At 32.9% G+C, this 27,103-nt stretch overlaps 6 protein-coding genes across 7 annotated transcripts; 3 read left to right on the top strand and 3 right to left on the bottom strand.

Moving 5' to 3' along the window:
- The first annotated feature begins 200 nt into the window (after positions 1–200).
- On the top strand, positions 201–3,877 carry LOC121132568 (protein FAM76A-like). The gene is made up of 4 exons (XM_040728000.2): positions 201–1,716; positions 1,775–2,050; positions 2,102–2,235; positions 2,306–3,877. The coding sequence occupies exons 1-4, from the start codon at positions 1,633–1,635 to the stop codon at positions 3,486–3,488; spliced, it is 1,677 nt and encodes a 558-aa protein (XP_040583934.1). The 5' UTR covers positions 201–1,632; the 3' UTR covers positions 3,489–3,877.
- On the bottom strand, positions 3,765–8,176 carry LOC121132569 (reticulon-4-interacting protein 1, mitochondrial). Its single transcript, XM_040728001.2, has 4 exons — positions 8,052–8,176; positions 4,734–5,156; positions 4,369–4,667; positions 3,765–4,302 (listed from the first exon to the last, which is right to left on the bottom strand). Exons 2-4 carry the CDS (start codon positions 5,151–5,153, stop codon positions 3,924–3,926), a joined length of 1,098 nt encoding a protein of 365 aa, XP_040583935.1. The 5' UTR covers positions 5,154–5,156; positions 8,052–8,176; the 3' UTR covers positions 3,765–3,923.
- On the bottom strand, positions 5,224–8,057 carry Cdc5 (cell division cycle protein 21). The gene has a single exon (XM_040727999.2). It carries the CDS (start codon positions 8,013–8,015, stop codon positions 5,559–5,561), a length of 2,457 nt encoding a protein of 818 aa, XP_040583933.1. The 5' UTR covers positions 8,016–8,057; the 3' UTR covers positions 5,224–5,558.
- Positions 8,177–9,724: 1,548 nt separating the features above from the next.
- alien (COP9 signalosome complex subunit 2 alien) lies at positions 9,725–11,547 on the top strand. 2 transcript variants are annotated; one of them, XM_040728004.2, is made up of 4 exons: positions 9,725–10,326; positions 10,400–10,718; positions 10,780–11,147; positions 11,198–11,547. In XM_040728004.2, exons 1-4 carry the CDS (start codon positions 9,934–9,936, stop codon positions 11,462–11,464), a joined length of 1,347 nt encoding a protein of 448 aa, XP_040583938.1. In that variant the 5' UTR covers positions 9,725–9,933; the 3' UTR covers positions 11,465–11,547. The 2 variants fall into 2 exon arrangements, with proteins under 2 accessions (XP_040583938.1, XP_040583937.1); XM_040728003.2 differs by having other exon boundaries at positions 9,751–10,347.
- A 4,864-nt stretch (positions 11,548–16,411) lies between these two features.
- Positions 16,412–18,124, top strand: GXIVsPLA2 (phospholipase A2 group XII). The gene is made up of 2 exons (XM_040728006.2): positions 16,412–16,881; positions 16,937–18,124. Exons 1-2 carry the CDS (start codon positions 16,561–16,563, stop codon positions 17,204–17,206), a joined length of 591 nt encoding a protein of 196 aa, XP_040583940.1. The 5' UTR covers positions 16,412–16,560; the 3' UTR covers positions 17,207–18,124.
- hgo (homogentisate 1,2-dioxygenase) lies at positions 17,201–26,358 on the bottom strand. Its single transcript, XM_040728005.2, has 8 exons — positions 26,069–26,358; positions 22,842–22,907; positions 22,642–22,777; positions 18,653–18,783; positions 18,443–18,596; positions 18,160–18,372; positions 17,495–18,030; positions 17,201–17,433 (listed from the first exon to the last, which is right to left on the bottom strand). The coding sequence occupies exons 2-8, from the start codon at positions 22,878–22,880 to the stop codon at positions 17,305–17,307; spliced, it is 1,338 nt and encodes a 445-aa protein (XP_040583939.1). The 5' UTR covers positions 22,881–22,907; positions 26,069–26,358; the 3' UTR covers positions 17,201–17,304.
- Between the last annotated feature and the right edge of the window lie 745 nt (positions 26,359–27,103).

The raw sequence follows: 27,103 nt of genomic DNA, 5'->3' as shown, positions 1-27,103 counted from the left end.
CTCCAAATCTGGACCTTCTGAGTGTTGTAGTTGGAAGAGGATAAAATGTAGTTATATAATCTGAAGGTCCTAGTAACAAATTTATGGACCTAGACATACATTGAACCTTGCTCAATAATAATAGTTGAGTAGTCCTGTAGTCCTAATGTCTACAGGTACTTATAGTCAAGGGTGTAAACGGGTTAAATTTTCAGGTGGAATAGAGAGTTCATAAAAATCATGATCCAGAGCCTTGTGTAGTGGGAAAATGTTATGATGAAAAATTTACATTTCAGATCTTTTAACATATTATTGCTGAGGAGAATGCATATGTTCCTATATCCACGTACTGCACCGTACATACTTATAGCGATCTTAATAATTGTATCTTATATTTTTGATTATGTATTAATATATTACATCATTTTGATCAAAATTTGACGTTTATGACACTTTTAAGCAACTTCAAATGACTAATAATTTCCGAGGAAGGAGAATTATGATATATGTCCTTTATACAATATACTGCTCAAATGTTTAAACTGGATTGATGCATTGCTTCATTTGATTTTAAATCCTGATGTGTAGGGTATATTACTCTTCAAGTATAATTATGTATGTTTGTCTATTGTTTTATCAAGCCTGATATGAGTTGAGTCATATTTAAAAAGACTTTTATTAGTCGTCTTATAAGCCCTTCATAACAATTAAAATGAAAAAACAATAATAGCCAAAAATACTACAAAAATTTGATGGATAACTTTTGAGTAGCTATTAATTATTTAATTTCACTTGTTTGATTAGGCTTATTCAAGAGTAAATTTATATACATATCTACATTTAAAAATGTGTGTAGCCACATTTGAGTGAAAACAGTATTAAATATCCAAAGTTTGCATATGAAAATGAGAGGCAACTCCAAAAGTTTGATAATCTTTACTTTTGTTAGGTACATAGAAGAGGCTCTTGGTATGGTATTATAAAAAATCAATTTTTTAGGAGCGGCAGGATCTTTGATTCATTCATTCAAAAGCTGTTTTTTTCCTTTATTAGAGCTGATTTTATAATAAAATACAAACATAATAAGTAATAAAAAATTAAATGATTTCAAATATTATAAAGTTGTTAATTGTGATAGATCATATATATTAATTATTATATAGTATAGAGAAAGCCCATGGTCGCACGGGAGGTTGCGTACAAAAATATATATAGTAGTAGTAGGAAGAAAGTACGGTTAGAAAGAGAAAATTAAAGCTAGAATTAGAGAGTGAATGGAAGCTAGGGATTGCAGGGTAGTTGGTACGTCGTCTAAGTACGTGGATAAATAAAAGTTCAGCAGCTAATACATGTTAGTGGATAGGGGGTGAATGAAATATCGGGCGTGTATTTATGATTGAGATGAGTTCTTCTTCTGTTGTTTCTTCTTTTTCTTCCCTTTTCCTTTTTTTCTTTTTTTTTTCTTGGAGGTATTCGTTCTACTGTTCTAGTAGTAGTAGTGCTCGTACTGAATCAAACTCCCGAACTCTGACTTAATTTGAGCTATACTATCTATTGAGAATCCCTTTCTTTAAAGTTAAAGTTTCTCTGTAGTGAGAGATAGCCGTTGTTGTTAAAAGAAGAAGACGTTGTGGGAGCCCCAAGGATCCAAGGATGTCTTCTGCTCTTTTTGCCTGCTCCAAATGTTTTTCACGTCATCCCTTCGAGGAACTCTCTCAAGGACAGCAATTGTGCAAGGTAAGTGGACTACTACTCCAAGCTACGAGTCCTGTTTGATGTTGTGTTGTTGTTTTAGGAATGCCGCGGAAGTTTCCCCGTGGTGAAATGCACGTATTGCCGCTCCGAGTTCCAACAAGAGTCTAAGAATAATACATGCAGTATTTGCAAGCGTTGTGAGGCCAATGTGCAAAAGTACGGGAAGCCCAGTTGCTGTGCTTTTTGTAACATCATTGCTGCTTTTACGAATGGAAAGTGTCACCGATGCCACGACTCTCTCCGCAAATACGGACCCCCCAAAACTTGTGAACAATGTAAACAGAAATGTGCATTTGATCGAGATGAAAAGAAAAAAGTAAATAGAGCATTTAATAAGAACTCCATAAGTGATATTTGTCTATTCTAGCTGGACGGCAAGCTTCTATGTTGGCTCTGCTCTTTGTCCTATAAAAGAGCACTGGTTCGGACGAAGCAGTCGGATCCTGCTAGACATTCCAGAGTATTTAAGGAGAAAGACAAGGAGAAGCATCGTGATAAAAGGTAAATTCTTTGATTCTTTGGATTGCATTTCTCGTGTCTTACTCCTTGATTATTATTATTATTATTATAGGGACAAATACTTCAATCATAAGAAGCCGCAGAGACTTGATGTAACTAAACATTTGGTGAGTAATGATGTGGAAGAACCCCTCCCCAAAATGGCGCGTCTCTCTTCCAAGACTAGAATAAAAGACACGGATGACACGGATCATGTTCGAGAAATCACACAATTGAAAGAGACAATAGCGTCTCTCAACAAACAAGTTGGACTTAAGAATAACGAACTCGTTTTTAAGCAAGGTGAAATGACTGCTATGAAAGCCCAATTGTTTAATGAAGAAAATTTGATTAAAGAGAAAATGAAAAAAATGAGCAAGCAACATGAAGATAAAGTGACTGAACTTCAGCGTAGAATAAATAATTTACAGTCGGAAGTAACAAAGTTACGTAGAGACTCTAAGCCAAAGCCGGGTCAAAGGAAGAGTGAATTGTTCCCAAAAAAAGATTTAATCATTCGCTCATCTACCGTTTTATCCACTTCTTTTTCTAACAAATCAATTTCAAAAAAAATTCATAAATCAAGGTCAAGATCCCGAAGTTCTTCTTCCTCCAGGAATTCCTCTCCTAGAAATAGGAGATCTCGAAGCCGTTCTCCTAAGACTCGTAAATCACGCAGCCGATCTCCTAAGACTCGTAAATCACGTAGCCGATCTCCTAAAATGAGTAGTTCTAATAGAAGTCAATTTATTAAGAATCGCGGTCGATCTTCTCAAAGTCCTTCGAGTAAAGTACGCAAGTCTCCTAATAAGAGAATATCCTACAGCAGGTCAGGAAGTGAATCTCCCAAAAGAAGTTTATCCAATAGTCTGTCGAGAAGTGTTTCACCAAACAATGATAGGTCACGGAGTAGGTCCATCGAGAAAATGGATAATAAACGCAGTAGATCTCGAAGTAGATCTGTTGAGAGCCAGGAATCTTTTTCAGTTGTAAAAGATGAGCCGAACCGCAGAGTCGATAATAGCGCAAAATCTTCAAGTCGTTCTTCTTCCGGATCTGCATCACCTCGCTCGCGCAGAAGCCCGTCTAGCTCTCCCAAACTTGATCGTAGTCGCTCTTCTTCCCCAGAAGCACATAGAAACGACAATGGAGATAACAGTATACAAGAAGGATATCGTTCCACGTCAAGGAATAGCAGTTATGAGTCCAACTCGCCTTCTTCTTCGGTGGGAAAATCACCTATCACTGATGAGTAAACCATCAGATTATACAATGGTAATTTTAAATATAATCTTAATATGTTATCATTTGACAAAATACACCATCAAAAGTCACTATTTTGATACGCAGAAACCATTTAGCCTGTTTTATTTTATATATGTTTATATATATATATATAGATTACGCAATAATTTGTATATATATATTTATATATTAACATACCTAAACATATTTTGAGGATGCCATTAGACAATATTTTTTCTTTTATATCTTTATCGACTAGATTTGTATTACTCATATTATCCTTATTATGTAATTGAAAATACATAGATTCAATCTGTATTCCACGCTATACTGTAATTATTATAATACTAATTTTTTCCGTAATTATTTATATTTATAATGAATATATCATGTAAAATAATTTATTTGTGTTTTTGTAATTTAGCGCCTTAGTAGGTTTTATAAGTTCATTTTTCTAGATCGATGACTATTTTTCCCCTTGCATGACCCTCATGTAATTTGCCATGTCCTATTATCAAATCAGAAAATCCATAGGTTTCATTTACTAGGGCTACTAACTTTCCATTTTCGACTAGATCAGACAATGACTTCAGAGCTTTTTGATTTGGCGCAAAGTATCCCCAGCGATAAGATCCTGGAGTTGTATTTTTGCATATAAGTTGTCCTACGCTGCTAGCTATTCCTGACACAAATCCTTGAGAGTCCGTTGATGATAGTACTGGACTTGATAATGTTACATAGTTAGAATGTGGACTCTTATTCAATAAATTCATATAAGACTTATAATTATCCTGGGAGTCTGTACAGTCCAATATTACATCAAATCTGGAAATGACAATGGATGAACAATCTCGGATTATATAATATTAGATGTGGCTACGCGCTACCTACTTTTTTAATTTACTCAATTTATCCATAAAATCGTTGTCCTTGTAGTCAATTATTCTGTCGACGCCGAGTCCTGTTACTAATGGTAAAGCATCTGTTGAGCACACAGCTGTAACATCACAGTCCCACGACTTCAAAATTTGAGCTGCCAATGATCCTACTCCACCAGCAGCTCCTATGACCAAAGTATTCCATCCCTTCTGAGTTAGTGCTGTCAGACTAAGAGCAGACCATGCAGTTAATGCAGCGTAGGGAATTGAAGCAGCTTCGACATGGCTGCATCCTTTTGGTTTTTTTGCCATCTTAAGAGTGACAAAACATAATGATACAAGCATATATCTTTAAGGTGTCACTAATTCATACGTTACCATATCTTTGTGAACAGTAATGTATTCTGCATGACATCCCTCCAATGAAGGAAAGGTTGCTCCCCATACTTCATCTCCTACTTTATACTTGTTCAATAGATTGCCTCCTCTAGCGAAGACTGTTCCCGAAAAGTCTCGTCCAAGTGTAAAAGGAGCATTATTATGGTTCTCTCCGAGGGATCGCAATGTCCCAATAACTTTTTTCCCATAGCCTTTTACCATCATGACGTCCAGGGGGTTGATACTAGTTGCATGAACTTTGACAATAACTTCATTGGGTGAATTCATCCTTGGAAAAGGTATTTTATCCAACTTGAGACTAGGCGTTGGACCATTGTATTCGTGTAATCTCCAAGCAGATATTGTACTCTTACATCTCAGCACCATGTTGTAGACTTTTTTAGTGGACATCATCGACATATCCTTAAAATTTAATAATCAAATTGATAATGATCAACAAGGATAATACTTTAAATAAAAAAACAAGTTATTTAACCTCATGTGGATTATAATCTTTAATAATTATATATTTAGAACAATAAGTTTTTAAATATAGGGAAAGGTGTATCTTGCAGTTAATAATATGAACAGATTGCATAAAAGATGCAAATCCGACTTATTGTGTTCATTTGTTGATACATAATTAATTATTGAAATAGTCTTTATTTTAAGTGAATCATTAAGGATAAAAAAGATATTACAATGATATTATTTATCACTGCCAAAGTGATAAATAATAATAATTTCCTTAACCAACGTTGAAGTATTAAAAAGTATGAAAAAAAAGTGGTCACAATTAAATAAATCACTAAGTCGAATCAAGTTCTATCCTTTAGAGCTCTCGCCATCTTTAATGGTATTAATTTCATCACCTAACTTTGTTGTCGTCAGCTCTTCATACTCCAAAGAGCATGCATAAAACTGTTCTTGAAGTTCTTTTTCTCTCTTCGTTTGTCTATCTACGTCCTCTTGAATGGAAAACAGTCTCTGGGGTATAGCAGATATTTCCTGGTTTTTAAGAAATTCAAAAGTAGACATTTCAAGTCGAGATTGTTCAATTTGATCTTCAAGATCTTGTACTTGTTTGATCTGAGCTTGTGCCCTTGACTGGTAGCCTCCAGTCAGGATTTTTAATTTCTTCTCAATTTTTCCAGCTCTTTTTGCTTCCTTGCACATATGTTGACGATTTTGTTCCAAGCGTTTTTCATGGGACTCAATACGATCCTTTTTATTCGCTAGATTAGCTCTCGTGTATCGACTTTGTGAAGGTAAGTATAGAACCTGTGACAGACACTCTTCCCAAACTTGAGTATATGCTTCCAAGCTTATATCACCATGGCCCATACCTTTTTTTACGACTTCCATTTCTGAAGCTAAAAGATCTTTAGCATTACTCATTTCCTCATCTGTAAAGTTATGATACGGATACTTGGAAATATAAGATCTATGTACGCTTTCATTATGAATAAAACGCTCTTTTTTCTTGCATGAACCTTTATTATCGTCTTGCCCCATTTGGGCATTTGTTGGAGTTTCTAAACTATCATGGTGAAGCATGACAATCATCTCTCGTTTAATAAGTTCTTCTGCCTTTTGCAAATCTGTCAGAGGAGGTTCAGAGTTTAGAGGTCGTAATACACTATGATTGACATCTAAGGGACGGGGTAAACTCCGTTGCACTGCTTGACTTCGCTTCCTGAATTCGGCCTCGCGTTTTTTTCTGTATTCTTCCTCCGTTTGTTGATCTACATCAGCTTGATCTTCAATGTATGTGTTGTCATCATCTTGCATTTCAACTTCATTATCATCTTCTTCTTCTTGTGGGACAACAATCTCAAAGTCGTTTTTCGGCTGAGGTAAAGAACTTAGTCCCATTCTTAAAACTTGTTTAGCTTCACCATTCTCATAGGTCGTTCCTGAACCTTCATCCAATGATCCATCTGGATTTATAGATAATTTGTCACGGAGAGGCGTTCCACCTGAGATTGAAACTCCACCCGGAGTCATTCTATTACCTGGGGTGAGCCCCATTTGACCTTCTTTCGTTCTGAACGGAGTAGTTAAAACTGTGTTCGGAGTGCGGACAGAGTCTTTTCCAGGTGTTACTCCAGAGAAATTACCCCCGTTTTCAATCAACTCATTATTAACACCACCTTTAAGAGGAGTATCAACATTTGTTAAAGCCATTATATTTTGTGCTTCTTGTAATACTTTGTCTCCTTGTGGCATAGGTGTTCTTGGTGTTCGACTTGCTAAGGATGGACCCGGCGTAACATTGTAATCGGCCAAAAGAGCATCTGAAGATACGCTTTCCTTGGCTGCTTCTGAAGCTCTTCCAAGCTTTACTATTTGCTCCATGTCAGTATCCGAGATCTGTGGTTCCGGAAGAACCAATTTACTTCTCTTTCGGTCGGGTTCATCGTCTTCAAATATAGCTTTTGGTATTTCATTCTCCTTTCGCTTCTCTTTATCCTTTTTTCTCAATTTGTTCTCCTCTTCATCTCTCCGTTTGAGCTCTAGTTGATGTTGTCGAAGACCTTTGGACATATCCAAGGCATCTGTTTCCTCTTGTTGTATTTCTTTCGCGGTATCATAAAAGCCAATAGCGGGTCTTTTTTCGAAGGGAACCTCTGCATTATAATCCATGCGCCCTTTTTTGATGTAACGGAGTTTGACCTTAACTCCTGCAGCTCGGAGCTCTCTCCTCTTTTGCAGAGCAGCCAAGCGTCTTGCCTCTTCCAACTGCTTCTCTCGTGCTTTCCTTTTAGCTTTTTTCCCTTGAGTATTGGCGAGTCGAGCACGAGCCTCACTCAGCATCTCAAGCTCATCCTCATCCATGTCTCGGGGATCCGGCCGAGCGGGCTTCGTCTCCGGGTTGGGGTCGATTTCCCCTGGTTTCAATTTATTCCGTTCCCCGGGCGGAGCAGAAGAGGACGTCGTATCCCCAGACTCTTTGGCTTGTGCACGATCCAAGAGGGATTCGTATCGCTCCAGACACTGAGAAGCTGTTCTTCCCACAATGGGTGCAATTGTCCGCCATTGGGTGGGCATCAGCTTGGCCAAATGCAGCAGTTTCTCATCCTCCTCGCGGGACCATTCCGTCTTTTTGATGGAAGGATCCAACCACTCAAACCAACGGGCCTTGCATTGCTTCGCGGATTTACGATGCAGAAGACTCGCAATACGGGACCATTGGTTCTTACCATATTTCATCACGGCAGCCTTGAGGATCTCATCCTCCGTGTTCCGCCAAACACCTCCCTTTATCATCACTCGCGGCATCTTTCCTATTTAGTATTTACCACTTCCCACACTTACACTTCTCCAAACTCGATAACAATCCAATTAATAATCCACGACTATTTAGTTCTAGTATTTATTAATTATTCCGGATTCTTCCTCAGAATTTCAATCCATCTTCTGCAGCAGTGTTTTATTTCATTCCTCCTTTCCTTTTATAGCTAGAAACTGAGTTGTTGAGACATAGCTAAACTTAGGGAAGACGAGGAAATTTGAGGAAATAGGATCAAATTATTATTTAACCTTAAATGTTTATGTTTGCTTTTTTAATACCAAACATATCAAAAACCGCTTATTTAATATAATATTCAACCAAAATGCATATAACTGCAATTTAATTTATGTCTGCAACGACCCTTTGGTACGTGTTAGTAGTTATTAGCAAGGGTGTTGGTAGCTTTTATCATTTGTGGGGCTTCGGCCTTCACCCAAAACACCGTAATACAGTTACTCATAAAATTGGTTTATTAAATATATATGGCAAAAAAATTGCAGAGGCTTAAGCTTCCCGTCCCCAAAAGGGGCTACCGACGCTGCTGGTTATTAGTATAATGTTGCATTAGTATTGATGTCATGAAAAAGAGTGGCACCGTTGCCTGTTTGAAATGTCTAAACTTTTGTAATCTAGTCATTATAATGGTATTTAAAAATTATTTAATCGATATCTAGTATCCTAGTATGATTTTGATGAATATATTATAGTGTTTGTTATATGTTTAAAATTGTATGGTCCTTCTTTCCTATATTGCAAATACTTAACGAAATCAATTAGAGGTTAAATTTCTTTCTTAAAAAATATTTTTAAGAATAACATTAAATTAAATTAAGATTTTTTTAAATAAAAATACCAATTCCGTCTGTGTTTTCAGATTAAATTGCTACTCTCTTGATCAAATAATTTTGTTTTTCGGGGAGTTACGATGGTCGAATCTTATAATTTTTGCTAATTTTATTCCACTAACACTCCTTATCTCAACAAAAAAAAAAATTCTAATTATGCTGTTTGGCTTAAACATAATTAATCAATCAATGAATGAGACGGGGAAGATTTTCACTTTACTAAGTTTAGATTGATATATGTATTAAGCAATCTTTTGGGCTTATAGTTCATATTTTTACTCCATAAAATAGATAAGCTTCTAATAAATCTTGAAGTAAACTCAGAAGTGCCGACAGAGCTGAAGAACTCCCCCGCCCCCAATCAAGGATTTTTTTTTCATTAATACCAAAAATTATTTCTTTGTGGGAGAAATTCAAAATTGCAAAATAAGGGTGGAAAATATTTCAAGGATTTTTTTTCAAAAAAGGTCATCTGTCTATGTTTTTTTTTTGTTTTTTTATCGATTCTGCACGATAAAAATAGGATAATTAGATAAAGATATCCTATTCTTTCCGTTTTAATAGTTCATTTGAATCTTCAAAATGGGAATACGATTGTATAGCGATGTTATAACATATTTTGAAGACATTTGAGGGTCCGATATATATATATTATATAATAAACCCCATTTGAAGATCAGTATTTGACTATTTTCAAAAATATTGGTTCAAAAAGGGCTTTCATTCTTATAAAACTGGGTTTTTTAGGCCTCCAAAATGGCAGATATGAACAATGCACAATACCTTCATAACGCTCTATTGATTTTTTTTCAAATGAAACCTAATCTTAGATATCTCACCGTCTATCCTAGAGAGGCTGTTTGTTTTGTTTGTTGGCGGTGGGTTGTTTGGTTGTTATGGTGATTGGTTGTTTGTTTGGATGAGTAGAATAGAATTTTGTTATTTCTAATTTATTTGGATGATTGCTAAGGTGGGGGAAAACTCCTTCCCGTAGACGATCCATTCCGTTCTAGCTCACCTCTCTTAGTTCCAAAGTGACTATCAAGACCATTTGCTCCCTATGTCTGACTACGAGGACGACGAATTCATGTGTGATGAAGATGAGGACTATGAGTTGGAATACTCCGAGGACTCCAACTCCGAGCCCGATGTGGACTTGGAAAATCAATATTACAACTCCAAGGCCCTGAAAGAAGAGGATCCCAAGGGTGCCCTGGATAATTTCCAAAAAGTATTGGACTTGGAAGGTGGTGACAAGGGAGAATGGGGCTTCAAGGCACTGAAACAAATGATCAAAATCAATTTCCGACTCCAGAACTATGATGAAATGATGCGACGCTACAAAGCGCTCCTAACATACATCAAATCTGCTGTCACGAGGAATCATTCTGAAAAATCCATCAATTCCATTCTGGATTACATCTCCACTTCCAAACAAATGGAGCTTCTGCAGGTCCGCCACCCACTACATCATGTACACAATCGAATAACTTTATTCACATTACTACTTTCTTCCTATTTTACAGGACTTTTACGAAACAACGTTGGAGGCGCTCAAAGATGCCAAAAATGAACGACTTTGGTTCAAAACCATGACTAAATTAGGGAAACTCTACTTCGACCGGGAGGAATATAGTCGACTCTCCAAAATACTAAAGAAGCAGCTACATGCATCTTGTCAAACAGATGATGGCGAAGATGATTTGAAGAAAGGGACACAGCTCTTGGAAATCTATGCTTTGGAAATTCAAATGTATACTGCTCAAAAAAATAATAAAAAGTTAAAAGCTCTTTATGACCAATCCCTTCATATCAAATCTGCTATTCCTCATCCTCTTATCCTTGGTATTATTGTGTCCATTGTATCTTTGTCGATTATGTATATATATATTTCATATTATTTCAGGCGTTATAAGGGAATGTGGAGGTAAAATGCATCTTCGCGAAGGAGAGTTCGAAAAGGCGCACACAGATTTTTTTGAGGCCTTTAAAAATTATGATGAATCCGGAAATCCTCGTAGAACAACCTGTCTCAAATATTTAGTTTTGGCTAATATGCTCATGAAATCGGGTATCAATCCTTTTGATTCTCAAGAGGCGAAACCCTATAAGAATGATCCAGAGATATTAGCCATGACAAATCTAGTTTCAGCCTATCAGAATAATGATATCAATGAATTTGAGCAGATTCTTAAGACTAATAGACCTACAATCATGGATGATTTGTTTATTCGAGAACATATTGAAGATCTTCTGAGGAATATTCGGACTCATGTAAGATTTCAAAACTATTCGATACTCATGCTACTATTTTGATTTTCCAGGTATTGATAAAACTGATTAAACCTTATACACGTATACAAATAGCTTTCATAGCTGGTGAGCTCAACATTGAACCTCTAGACGTGGAGTCTCTATTGGTATCCTGCATTCTGGATTCTACTATAAAGGGGCGGATTGATCAAGTAAACGGAGTGTTAGAGCTTGATAAAACACCTGAAGGAACCGCTAGATATTCTGCTCTTGATAACTTAAATACGCAACTTCAACATTTACAGACTTCAATTGTGAATAAAATGGTGGTGGTGTGAGACAGATCTATAATTAATTATAATTTAATTATCCTTAAATGTAAATCCAACTTTAGATTTAATAAATAATTTTACTACATAAATATCAGCCTGACTTTTGTTGTTATTTTTTTTTTAACGATGTTCAACTATTTTTCAAAGTAGGTTTTGAAATTATACATATGATTTATCAATAATATATCAACAACTATTACTCATTGGAGCTATGCTGCTCACAAGTTGCAACTTGTATATACAAATTGTACAAGTCTCAATTTTTTCGTCTTAAAATGCATTATTGTATTAAAACATTGGTAATTCTAATCACTATCAATTCATTTTGATCTATTAAAATTACATGAGTATTATGTATTTATTGTGAGTAATATAACTGGTATTTGAACTTAATATTGTGCCTCAAAATACATATATTATTGTAATTTGTATTAAAATAGTCAAAACTTACACCATTAATATAGCGATCCTCCAGGGAATATTCAATTACTATATTATCCTCATCCCATGTACTGTAAATCTTTAATTTAAAATTAGTCATTTCATTTTTTGGTTACAACTGGTACATGTTGTTTATACAAGTTACAACTTGTACACAATGTATACAAATTTAAAAGTTAAAGGGAAGAAAATGATTGTTTTTGGCGGGGGGAGAGGGTCTTAGTTTTTTGATTGAAATTTATACCTCGCCCCTTAATTTGATGCAATGATAGATGAGGTTTTGTAACGTGCGACAGTGAGTGCTCTAGAGATTAAATACTCCCTGGCTCATTAGTAGAGATAGGGATAGGATTTGTGTAAGAGTGCGAGAAGAAGGCGGAGCAAGACATATCATATATGTTATAATAACTGGATTAATACCAATGTTGTTAATATTAGCTGCCTGTTAAATGGTTTTGGAGAGAGAAATGAATAACTGCTATAAAGAGGAGAACCTTCTACATTTAAAATAGCATTGGTTCAGGGAAATATATTAATTATATTAAAAAACATATATTATATTAATTTTATTTCTATTAACCTTGATATAATCTACTTTCTTTTATTTTTTAATATGATCTCCACTGCACATGCTCGTTGTCAAAAATGACTAATGAGTTCTCAATCCATTTTATCTTCTCTTTGTTTTTGTTAATTTCCATTGCTTGATTAATCTAGATATTTAAGAGTAATATAACTGGACATTTTGTGCTTTTAATGTGCCACAGAGTAGTAGTTAATTTGTAATTTCCATCTAAAAAGTTAAAAATTACACCTTTAGTATATCGACCACCTACAGAATATTCAATAATTGCACTATCCTTATCACACGTAAATGATTGATTTCCGCTTTTGGTTGCAATTTGTACAAATTACCAATACAAGTTATACAACTTCGTAACTTGTACACAATATAATATATTTATAGTTCTATTGTATAAAAAATGAATATTGTTTTCTAAAAAAGGTCATTTCTGTGCTTTAAAAAAACGAATATGGCTTGCATTAGATTTTGAAACCGTGTAATGGAATTAAAAAGTTTTTGTAATCTCTATAATAAAGAATAATATTAAATAAATTAATCCTTATTTTTTTCCAAAAATCTATATCAGTCAGACTAATAATTTATTTTGGAGACAAATTATCATTTTATATCGATTTTATCATAAAAAACATATTTCCAAGTAATATTTTCGTAGACAAAATTAATCTCTTGAAATAATTAGTTTTTTCTTTACTTATTATAATTCAGGTAAAAGAGAAAATCAACGAAACAGTAGACTGAAGATAATCATTGATATTATTATGGATAAAAAAAAATAGTAATTAAATTAAAAATGTATATCACATATTTTCCTCAAGGATAACAGACGACTTGAGTTTAAACTTTAATTAATTAGTCATTTAAAAAATAGATGTAAATATGTTTTGTAAAAATCTGTTTCATCCGAATAATCTACTAGTAATTTAACAAGATGTGAAGAAGCTTTAACTGTTCATGATCATGTGTCTTCTCCAGTATGATAAAGGGTTTATGATATTTTATTCATTGGGGCTTTAATTTAAAAAAAACTATTAAAAAACATTTATTTCGTATCAATTATTTATTTATTGATCTTATTATTTGAAATAGAGAAATGTTGGAACTTGGTTGATTTGAACTTCGAAACCCCTTTTTAAAATCAATTTGTACAATAAAGCAAAGATTTACCTATTGTAATTATATGTGAAGACGATCAACACGCTATTTTTATTTTTAAGTTCATTTACCTTGTTAGGTAAAATGATTGTGGGAACTTGATCAATAAGGATTTTGATTATGATACAATTTCATAACAAACAATTTGATAATCGTGTGCACGTTCATTGAAATGTATATTGTATTCGGACAATCAAACTATTGTATAATAAAAAATAATGAAGAGAGACCCCATTTTATTTTACAAAATATATCTTGGCCAACAGGTTGCGTAAGTGGACAGGATCTCTAAGGGAAAACAAAAACCTATCACCACCGCTATCGTAAGTATGAAAGACCCCTTCTAATATACTGTCTGTAACATTTACATACCCCAGCTCTCGAGCTATGCAAGTGAACTGTTTTTTCAAAAGTAGGTCATTAATAATGACTCATAATCCTCCGCCAGTCCTTCCTTGATCATTAAGAACCCATTCTAATATTCTATAGTACACCTCGGCCTACGGGTTGTGCAAGTAAACTGCTGGTCCAATACCCACTGCCGCCACTTCTCTGTGCATCAAAGATCCCTTTAAAAATCCTATAATATACTCCGGCCCACCGGGTTGTGCAAGTGAACCTCAGGCCCAAACGATAAGTCATTATGTGTTTTTTTTGGGGGGAGGGGGCGGGAATGTGGGAAAATATATACCAGGAAAGAATCGAAGTGGAAGATATAGAGAAAACACCAGTTGATGACAATAAATGTCTATTCTGTCAACAATCTGTATCCGGAGAAGAAAAGTTTTCCATCTGAGGTCAAAAATGCCACGTTTCATAAACTTGCAGCGTTGCCATGGGAGGCAATGAAAATGAATGAGCATTTCTATAGTCCTCACATTGCTAACCTGCTCAAGTCCGCTAAGAACAAAAGAAAGGAACTAATCAGAAGCAAGAAGAACAAGCAAATATGATGATGCAACTCTCCTCATGGCAGTTTAAGGAGTCTGAGGTAGGACAGTACCTCAAGTCACCATGGAAAAGCAGATCCCTGCTACGTCTTAGCTCTTATGATCCATGTAGCAGATTACGGATACAGTATACTACAGTACACAGTACAGGATACTATACAATGATTCCCTGAAAATTTCCCTCCGGTGAATTCTCACCCATTTTAATAAACCAATCTCAAATAAAAAGGCAAAAAAAGAAAGTAAGTCGTTTTTTTTGCATATCTATTTTCTATTAACTTTTCATTTTCTATATATTTTCTAAATTAATAGCAAATATAAACATGAAATAATAGAAAAACATAAACAGATACCAATTTTAAAAGAAATAAATATTATTCAAAATGCAATATTATGATTTATGAGTAATAGCTCGTAAATAATCAAAAATTTCATGATAATCAATCATTTAAAATAGTCACAATATGTAGGTTACAATCCCGATATCGCTTTCTTTGAACAAGTGGAGGATGACCTGCAAGTTGTTGAATGATCTCTATTCGCATCAAGTTTTCTTCATCTTTTAAAAGTTCGAGAAACTTACAGAAAACTAGATGACATGAAGCAACTTGTGAGGAAAACAGACGTAACCATCCTTTCAATTACAAGTATATTAATAACTTATATTAATCGCATAGAGATAAGTTAACAGCTTGCAGGTCATCCTCTGCCAGTTCAAAGAAGACGATATTGTGATTGTAACCAAATATATTGTGACTATTTTAAATAATTATGATAATCCTGAAAAGTTAATAGAAAATAGATATGCAAAAAAATCGAGTTACTTTATCTTTTTGTCTTCTTATTTGAAATTGTTTTATTAATATAGGTGGGAATTCACCGGGAGAGGGGGGGGGGAATTCTCCAGGGGCAATTTTCCGGATACCCTATACAATGGTGTCTTATAACAGTTATAAGTTATAACAGCTCTATCTAAGAAGCCAGTTTGAGCTTTGCAAAGAGTCATTCCTCAGTGTTGAAAAGGGAAACCTCTGTAATAGAAAATGCCATAATAGGACTTTATGTTGCCACAAGTATTTTAGGTTTAGGATATATGTAAAAAAATTCCATGTTCAAAAAGATAATTTTTGATGTTAAATAATATTTTTTAATAAGTTTTTTGTTTTTTTCTATTTTGTAGAAACTAATAACATTTATATGAAATGTACAACCGTGTAGTTTGAATATTATTAAAAAGGATCAACGATTCAAATGTATATTTTTATTAGATCATTACTTGTGCTGTAGCCATCTTGTTATTCTCATATTTTATCACGTTCATTCAAATTGATCACCTTTTTGGCATGCATTTTATAATTAAAAAATACCTGAACCCTCCTGTTGTAGAGGAGCTGTATGAGAGTTATTAACCACCAACAAATTTTCACATACTTTTACAGAGTCCTCTTAGTATATTACCAATAATAGTTCAAGCCCATTAATTTTGTAAAATAACAAGGGTCAATGATGCTCAATGAAGTTATACAAGTTGCAAATTTGTTGTCTTAAAACTCTTATTTTAATACTAAAACCAACCATTTTTTAATCACCGGGTAATTAATGATTTTTAAAGTATTAAATATTCTTATATGTATGTATGTTTTGTTAAGTAACTTAACTTTAATCATTTGAACTTTAAACGCACCAACATAATACTTTAATACATCAACCACCTATTGAAAATCCAATCATTTTAATATATTTGTCAAAATCACTAAAAAAATCTTTATTTTAATGCTTCATTTATTGATTGCAACTTGTACAACCTACTTGTACAAAGTCACTACTAATTTTACTTGACATTTTTTATCTAAAAGAAAAGTCATGAAATTAAAGTGGAGATGACTCAACTGATACCTTAAATCTTAGCAGTAACGATGATGTCATAATGTTAATTCTACGTCATCTAAGCATAAGATATTAAATAAAATAAAATGAAGTTGAATAATGTTCGTAGTTTAAGTAAGTTATTTATAATTATTGTTCTGTTATTATGTCCCTGTGTGATTGCCAACACTTGGTATGGAGACATAATAGACTCTGCGAAGGAATTATTCAAAGGCTCTAATATAATCGATGGTGCACTCAAGGGCCTTCGCTACGTGGAAATGGTGGACTCTGCCTTGGCTGAAGACTGTGCGTTTGAATGCCCTTATCCAAATCAAACTCCAGTCCCTAAAAGACATCATCAACCCACGTCTAATGGTTGTGGTTCTTTTGGATATTTGTTTCCTCCAGAAAACAATGACAATTGGGTATTGGATATTTTTTACTTATTATTTTTTTTAACTAACTTTTTTATTTTTTTAGATCTATGTAGAGAGAGAATTTTCAGCATGTTGTGATCGTCACGATCATTGCTACGACACTTGTAATGAAGACAAGGATGATTGTGATCTCGTCTTCAAGAGGTGTTTATATTCTGTATGTAAATCCAAAGACATTTTACTCGCTAAAAAGACCTGTCAGGCAAAGGCGAAAATGTTTTATCTTGCTGTGATTGGACTGGGTTGTCAAAGTTATAAGGAGGCTCAAAAAGAAGCTTGTAATTGTGTTAAAAAATACAAGGAGGAATTATAATATTCTCTATTATTTATTTATGAGCTTAATAACAACATTTTATACGGAGCAAACAACAATTATAAATCTACATACGCCAAAAAATATATTATAATGGTTCAAGGTTTCCCTGTGAAATTATTCTGTAGCTTTTGCCAGCAATTATAGTATTTCTTATCTAATTTATCACTATGAATTTCGGCCCATTTTGTTACAGCTAGTCCAAGAGATGACTCAAACATAAACGCCTGTGGGAACAAGAAAAAAATAATAGAATTAAGTGTATAAATAATAGGTCAATGATATTACCATTGTTCCTTCGGCCACTTTCATCGGACCAAGTTCCTTGTTGCTCCATATATTAAAACAATCAGCATCAGGGCCATGAGGTGTCATTATGGAATGAAGTGTGGCTCCTCCAGGACAAAACCCCTCTTCCTTTGCCTCATATTTACCGAGTATAAGACCCATAAATTCACTCATACAATTTCTATGATAGTAAGGTGGACGGAAAGTATTATCTGCTACGGACCATCGAGGTGGAAATATGACAAAGTCACAAATAGCCACACCTGGGACTGCTGAGGGGGCAGTCAAAACTGTAAAAATGCTGGGATCTATGTGATCAAATGACACACTGTTGATTGTGCAATAATTTGAGAGATTGTATTTATAAGGGACATAGTTTCCTTTCCATGCAACCACGTCGAAAGGGGTATGATCCTGATATGCTGTAAATAATTTACCTTGATATTTCGATACAACTTGATAATTCACAGACTCAACATCATCATACCATGCAGTAGGACTCCAAAAATCACCTGGATTGGCTAAGCCATTTGAGCCTTGATTGAATAAATTATTATTTTGTTATGAATTATTTATAAACATTTATATTTTGATTAATTGTAAATACTGAATATAGAATATTGACTTCAATTCGTCTATCTATAAAATCATTCATATTTTTTTACCTATGGGACCCAAATCTGGAAGAATAAAATGAGCTCCATAAACTTCTGCAATATATCCTCTAGATTTTTCTTCAATCCCGACAGAAAATCGAATACCTCTTTGAATGACGCATATTTCATTAGGCTCCACAACAAGCCTTCCCATTTCTGTTGTGATGTGTAATTTCCCACACTGTGGGACAATCAAAAAATCTCCGTCACTATTATACATACCTTTAAAAGCACGGTTGACGAAGTAATGAATTAATTATAATTGATATATAACTTGATATCCTCAACCTACATCTATTATTCATTGACGTATTACAACCATAGATATGAATAGCCATTCCGTTCCTGGATTTTGAATCTCCAGCCCCAGCTAGCGTACGGAGCCCATCAATAAAGTCTACTTTCTTATCATCCTCCTTTTCAATATCAAAGGGCTTCCATCTCATCTGGACAAATTAATATATGTAAGCGTTTATTATGCACATATTATATTTTCATATACCTGATTAGGATTAGGCTCATTCTCATTCCAGTCGTTTGTCAAATAATCATGAGGCAACTTTTCAAAAGGATCATGTTTTGCCGAGGGAAGCATTCGATAAAGCCATGTTCTACAGTTCTTGTGTCTTGTTTCTGTTCATAATTGAATAAATATGTACATTTATTAATGATCGTTCATTTAATGCGAAAATAAATTATCCTTCTAGAAATATAAATCAAAATTAGCTCTTATAATGAAAAGAGGGGGAGTACAATAATTATGTAGTTATTAAATTTTGCTACATATGTTAAAAAAGTATCATTATATTATGAACAATTAATTATTTTCATTTTACGATAACTATCTTCTCAATGTCATTATTTGAGTGTAATTAAATTTTTAATGTAGTTTATTTTCTAATAAAAAAATAAAATTTATTTTCAAGAAAATATATTCGTCTCTTAATTATTTCATATCATTTAATTAAATTAAAATCATTTTAACGAAATATACATATAATTCACATTTTTTTTCTTTCTAATTTCATCCTTTATATCAGCAGCATTCAATATTTACTATTTGTAGATGTTTCGTACCATCTCAAATTATGGACCCAATGTTTTATGGATCTTAATTGACTAAAAAATATTTCCCTATTAAAATTTAAAATGCCTGAGATCCGTTTAAAGTGTAAAAATGAATGATGACTCATGGTTGAGTGATAAGATCTTTTAGGTTTATTAAAAAAAACTAGGAGGAGTATCCAGCATTGATCGTATTTATTAAGCGTCAAAAACAAACTTTACTTCAGTACATCCAGCAACTCTATACAATTTATGTATTTGTCAACAATTCATAAGGCTTCCAGTCAGTAAGTTTGATTTCAGAATTGGAGATGTCGTCGTTGCCATGTATTTCCTTAATTTGAGTAAAATCCATGTTTGAAAATTTCCCTAGTGATAAGACCCGTATTTTTTTAGAATCAGATTAAAACTTGAGTGCACTAATGGTGAACTCATGTAAAACAGTTTCAGCGAATTTGACATTGGTCTTCCCAATCGTGGTTGGATTTAACACCTTAAGTGAAAGCTTGTGAGCCAGCTTTACAGGGAGGGTTGATTCTTTGTGATATATTTATCTTATATGAGTGAAGCTTGGCACAGAGATGGTGATCCTGGGAGGTAGATGTTTGGAAAAACAACTATGATAATCCTTTCTCTGGAAACAATTATATACTTTTTTAAAGTTGTGCACTGCATCGATCAGAATGGAAGCTCTTTTTGTGTTATCGTATGGATGAGTAATAATTTATTTCGAGAGCTTTTGTCCACATAGATATGTGCTTGCAATTTAGCCATAATTTTAGGACCCTCCAATGGAAATCGATGAAAATTTACATCAAGGTCATTTTCGCTGTTATTGTAGCCTTGATTGCAGCTAGGGACACAGCACTCGAAATCCATAATTATTAATGAAATATAATTCAATCCCAGTCTCTACTGCACAACATTCAATACCTCGTTTTCAAAATATATTAGGTCATCTTATGCTGAAAATGAGCGCGATCTATTCTTACACTCATTTTCAGATAACTCTAGTCTTCTATACTTTCAGTGAACCCACCTTTAGTTGGTCAAAAGAGGAAGAAAAAATAGAGTGTACTTTTCCATGTATGTGTAGACTATTCCTGGATAGAGTATTCATATTTTGAGTGAATATTTTATCACAACAGGTCTTACAAACCATACTGGAAAAGTTTCAAGCCTCTGAAACAGCGGGTTAAATAGTGGGGGAGAAATCCCCTTACCCTTTTATAAAAAAAAAGTTTATAAAACATCGAAATCAAATAATGAATGTTGCTACTGAACTCAAGTTTCTAATAAACTTATATTATTAAAACCAATGATTCAATTCCAGATTAAGGAATTTTTGATTTTTACTAGAATACTACTCAAATTAAGGAAATACATGGCAACGACGACATCTCCAATTCTGAAATCAAGCTTACTGACTGGAAGCCTTATGAATTGTAGACAAATACATAAATTGTATAGAGTTACTGGATGTACTGCATTTTCTCTTAAGAAAAAGAAGTACAGTGTACATATTGGAGAAGATGTCTAGCCTTAAAAGATACAAATCCACATCAGGTTTATCTTTAAGTCTAAATTCCCCTCTTCCCCATTTAAGAACCACTGTATTTTAAAGCTAGAAATATGCACTCTTTTTTATCCTGTCTTTTTTTTTTTTTTGACCAACTAAGGTATATTTTTTAAAGTAGTTAATTAATTAATAGAAAGAAGGAATTGAATTAAATTAAATGTGTAATTAACATATTTTTTTTTTTTTTTTTGGGGGATCTTTTTTTATCATCAGAATAATAATTAATTAATGAAAGGTATATTAACTCCTTAAGACATTCATCACACAACTCCTTTAATTAAATTTGTTCTTTGATCCCATAAGGTCCATAAAATTCTAATAATAGCAGTTTTGGTGAAGATAGTTAGATTAACATTAGTCAAACTAAATCCATTCACACTAACTTCTCTTGGAAAATTAACCAAGAAGACTTCAATTAAAATCTATTGTATTCAAAAATATATATCTACGACTTCATCAGATACAAAAATGTATAATATACCCAAAAATAACTAAATAATGTAATTTTGATTTGCTTAAATGAACAAGAGCGGACAAAATGGGGGAGTTTCTCCGGTGTTAAAAAGTTCGTATGAATCCATAGTTACATAAAATCAAATCAAAATGTTCTCAATCTTACGCCATTTTAACTATTTGTACCATTTTAAACTTTTTAAATCCACGTTTCTTTGTGGCGAACTTCAGTACGGTTTTTTGTGTTGTAAATTGACTAAAGTTTTTATATAATGAAATATATCTCAAATTTTGCACCAAAGGTATTGCAAAATAAAAATAAAGGTGGGGGAAAAAAGAAAATTCCTAGATGTGTTTCAGAAAATGCAATTTTTAGATCTAATACACAGAACATTTTTCTACAAAATACTTAATTTTTAAGCAAAATCTATGATTTTATTAAATATAACCTCCTTACCCGCTGCGAAGCATCTGCAGGGAATTAAAAAAAATAAAAATAAAATAAATCAAATTCAGGACCGGCTCAAAATTTTTTAAGCATAACACCCCCAATAAAAAAAATCCTGATTAGGAAGAATGACGTAATTTGCTAGGTACTAGCATATATATATATATATATTTTTAAAGAAATGGTTGAGAGATACTTACAATGGAAATTTCCATGTGATTACGACTAAAAGACTATAGGGAAAGACCGGTCAAGGGAAAAATGAACAATTAAATCTAAAACACAGGGAAGATGTTTCTAACGTAGTCTCCTTTATTTTTCTTTATTCAGTAGGGGGGGAGACTCACTCGGGGGGACTCCACTGGCTGTGTGTCTAGCTGGAGAAGCAAGAAGCAGCTTCTAATTTTAAGCCAATCAGAATTGAGAACTACTAAACCCTGCCTTCCTTGCCTTGAATGTTCACTATTTCCCTAGGGTCCTTTAATTGCGACTAGCCTTTTATCCACTTTCAACCTCGACTGCCAAAAAGGAATATAATTTTTTTGAAAAACATGTGGTAACTAGTCTTCTGTATTGCTTTTTGTTACCAACTGTTAACTATTATTTAGACACTGAGTTAATTATTTTATCAAAATAAGTATCAATGACAGAGTATGAAATGGAATGGATTATAAACGAAGGTTCTTGATTGATATACATTAATATAAAAATTAAAATCCTATATATTACCACTTTTGCATTTATAATTCGTAAAGTCAGCTGTTTTAAATCATACAAAATGTCAGCTTATAATAATGAATTGAAACAGCCGAAAGGAAAATACACTAATTCTGTGTTGATTAAAAAAAAGTGAGCTGTGGTTGTTTATACATGGCCTATGGGCCATAGGACACACTTACTATTTTGTAATCCATGTGTTGCGTACCTACAGTATCAAATCATTTACCTGTGAAAGCAGATCCACTTAATTGCTCAGCATATAAGCCATAGGAACATTTCTGAGGAGTATTTTGTACAGCTGGAAGTGAGTTGGGACACCTTGAATCCTCACTCTTGAATTCATTACCAAATCCACTCTGATACTAATAAAATCGAAAAGTAAAAATATAGATTATTATTTTTTTTATAGAAATATGAATAACATACTTTGATGGTGTCCAAGTCTTCAAACCCCTTGAGAGCCATTTTTTCAAATTCAGTTCAACAGATTCTCTAAAAATACAGCTTTATCATTTTTATGTACTCGGGAACAATTCAAATAATGTTAAATTGTTTATTCAAATTATATTTTTACCCTTACTTAACCTTATTAATCCTTAAATAAAATCCCTAAGAAATGAGACTAGAAACATATTAGATCGGCTGAAAAGTTCGTAGACTCACACATAGAGTGGACCACTATAATTGAATCATATGATTTTTAGCTAGTATCAACCTTCAAAGGATACGCGTACAGGTTTGTCTGATGTCAGATAATTTGTTCGTAAGATATAGCATTGTGAATGAACCAACTCAAGTTAATGTTAAAAAAATGGATAAAAAAGGATTTCGTCTGTTAATGAGGGATTGCTTTTGGTGAAAAATTCAATACTGTTGAAGGCAATTTTTGGCTAGATAAATAATATTCGGGCTCTAGACATGCAAGAAAAAACGAGGCAAAATGAGCGTAGAAGATGAAACGTCATGACAGTCAGTGTTACCATCTTGATTTTCGGGTCCTTATCTTTTAATATGCCCAAAATACACACGATTGTCCTCAATATTTAGTGGGTACACGTCGTACGCATGCATAACTTTTTAAAGATGACCAAAAGTTATCAAGCATTTGGAACATAACATATTTTTCCTTTTAGAAAAGAAAGGGCTCGTAAAATTTTTCCCTCTTTGCTAATTTTGACAGTCCTGTTATATGACTGTTAAATTTTTCCGAAAAAATGGATTTAATTAGAAGCAAAAATCTTAAATTGACTATGAAAATTAAAAAGAGTGACTAAATTTTGATTTCCAAAATACACACTAATATTTTTAAATTTAAGAATACTTAAAACATTCATAAATTTTGATTCTATTTTATTTTTTTCTCCTTTCTTATTGTTACTATGACTTTTATTTTAAGTCGAATAAAATTTGGCTTACAATTAACCTACAAAAACAATACAAATTAATATATCATATGCATAAATCTAAAAAAAAAGAACATGCTTGAGGAAATGAGGATGGTTAGTCATCCTAGCCATGGAATTATAGAGACCTGGAGCTTGCTTTTTAAATATTAAATTTTTAGTAAAAAACAAAGATCCCTCATTTTTTTTTTTTTGGGGGGGGCTACAGCCTAAGTTAATCTGCTTGCGTGATTATTTCATGTACAGTCATGAAAATTGGGTGTATTTAGGGCATGTTAAAAAGAAAGAAACTGGAAATCAAACCTCGACAATTTAGAAGAATGTTTTGGAACAGAGCAGCTTAGCTGTCATGACATTCCCTCAGATCAGATACAAACATCTGTGACGAGGGGAAGGGGAGAAGAAAATAAACAACGACATTTACTAGAATGATTCCGATGACGATCCTCAATTTTACTTTTGTGTCCAACAACAAGGACTTACAATTATAAGCCCGCAACAAATCTTCAAAGTCTTCGTTCCTCTTTTATGAGCACCCACGAATGTTCAATCAGGTTTAAAATATATAATTGAATGTAGTAGGAAAGGAAGTTCACTGCTCAAAAGTTAATAATGAGAACAGCAAAGGATACGAAAATTCATTCTTCAAATGACCAATTCCAAAGAAAGGGTCAGATACAAAAATCATACGATTTATATCCCTATTCATATGTACAGAATTCTATGCCCTAAATCATTGGTTCCCAAACTTTTCTGAGTTCGACCCTTAAAATAGGTTGCTATGCAAAGTGCTACCTTTAAGCCTCTCATTGAAAGAGGAATATAAAATTTGGAATGTTTTTTTATGCAAATAGATGACTTAAAGGTCATATCAACTCTGTAAAATTCAACTCAGAGGCAAATAATAAAAGTTATCTTACTATATTGAACAAAAATAAAGGTTTTAATTCTACATATATTGAAAAAAAAGAAAGAAATACAACTACGAAATAATCAAATATACTGTAAATATAAAATCAACAATAGTAAATTAAGTCACAATATAGACTCACATATCATTACAGACTGTGGAAGGGCAAATAGGTTTATAAAAGAATTAAGGTCTTAATGTGACAGATTTGCACTGTGCATTGAGCATATCAGGTCTATTCCAGATTTAATTTTGGATACAATAACTCAAAGATCATCCTTCACGTTAAGACGTAATTTGTATTTATTTGTGATTTAAGTTAATAAGAAAAACGTCTTCGCACATAAATAAGCTGAGCCAAATGCTATAAGTAAATTTAATGCTGCTATTGCCAGCAGTGGGTACTCATTTATAAGATAAATCCAGAATTCTTCAATTATTTATAATCAGCTGTAGCGGTAAAAGGGGTGTATCTAGTTATGTTTTTGTGATAATAACTTTTTAAAATGATCTCGAAGATACTTTTTTGATGCCACTTAAAGTAATGTCTATTTCCTTTTTTGGAAATCCTGTTGCGATCCCTCTGTTGTATCCTGCAACCCCTACTTTGGGAACCATTGTCCTAGATAGCATATGCCAATCATTGAACCAAAGATGTGAAATATTAGAAATTGACCACAAAATATACTTTATATCATCCAAATCCGTAAGTAATTATTTTGAAAGGAACCTAAAGGATTTTCTTCAAGAAACTTAGAACACGTCAGTCTCAAAATATCTCCCAATAACTCAATAATGAATTGTGCATAAAATATTAAAACTCATGATTTATTTATTTGCTTTGTTTGTCAGAGGTAGTCGATCCAATCGGCAGAGAACTTGATAAATAAATCATAAAGCTTTGTATAATATTTTTACGTTGTAGTCTTTATTTAAATATCTTCAATGTAATATAAAAAGTGCGGAGTAGCAAGACAGATCACATGCATGATGAATAGAAAAAAGAAAAAAAAAAGAAACAGAAAAGTCATATGACCTACAAAAGTTAAATAGTCTTATTAAAAATACCTCAGATTATAACTAGGAATACATATTATATAAGCTATTTTTTACAAATTAAAATCGTGAATAATAACGATTACAAAGTAAATTTTTTAAATGAATTATAAATACGTCAAAATCTGCTAAATAAGAAAATTTACCTACTATAATAGAGTTTCAAAAAATGCTAATTAGTTACTTTAAATTGCAATTTTATTGGTGTTGGGGAAGGGGGAATACGCAAACAATTGTTAACCCATGATTCAAAAATATAATTAATAATATAATTTGTATCTTACCTGAAATCTACTATTCTTTTAACAGAAAAATGAACACACTTCTTACTCTGAGCAAAACCTCTGAGCAAATGGATAAATATTTTTTTTAAACAAAAAAAAATTTCGTCGTTAAAACAAAAACAATATTGAGATACTCCCAAAAATTTCTTAGTTTTTAGGGACAATAATAAACATAACACAACAGCGACAGACAATTGATTAATCAGATTTAATTTTGTATCTTTTGAGCTACAAAACTTGTTCCTCCCCTTTTCTTTACCTCGACCACGAATATGTTATTTACACAGTGTGTTTTTTAAATTATTAGGTCTTGAAACCATCTCATATGGAGGCGCGTCTTCAATGCCATAATCCTTTTTCTTATGAAAATATATAAATTCTTAATAAAATTTTGTATATGTACATAATTTTGTCTTATATAAAAATCCCAAAAATTGTAGAATGAATATCAAATTATACTAAATTAATGACGGAGTAATGATTGATGAATTCTAAATTTTGTTTTCCTAACGGCCTCAAAAATGTCTCTAATAAAGTATTAGCATGTTAGAATAAGGTAAAAACTCCATAAATCCTCTCAGGATCTAATGAAAAAAATTCCTTAATTAAGTCAATCTTTAGAAAGTTTACTAAAAATTGCAGTAAATTTTTATATTGTTCATGTTTTAACGATTACAAAGAGCCGTCAAGATCCAAAAACAGTAACCCCTTGGACTAGTATTGTCCCAATATAAATATTTAAGTACCTTTTTGTGTTATTTTGACCTTGACCTCAAAAAATATAATGGCCTATTATTGTGACCATTTATAATCTTCGTACTACTTTGATTAAAATCAATCAGAAACTTGTACTTAAAGTGACTAAAATTAATCGTCACAATAAAAAAAAAGAAATTGACAGATTTAATTTGGAAATAATAAACAAAGCGTTACTTCAAAAAGACACAAATTACGCTTTATTTTGTGTTCTGCTATCGATGTATCCCTCCGTCAGTGTTCTGAATTTTGATTGTAACAATTTGAATTAACTCTTGT

The sequence above is a fragment of the Lepeophtheirus salmonis genome, chromosome 2, assembly GCF_016086655.4.
Source record: "Lepeophtheirus salmonis chromosome 2, UVic_Lsal_1.4, whole genome shotgun sequence".
Classification (NCBI taxonomy): domain Eukaryota; kingdom Metazoa; phylum Arthropoda; class Copepoda; order Siphonostomatoida; family Caligidae; genus Lepeophtheirus; species Lepeophtheirus salmonis.
Note: the sequence above shows the minus strand (reverse complement) of the source record. Positions and strands in the feature narration are given on the sequence as shown.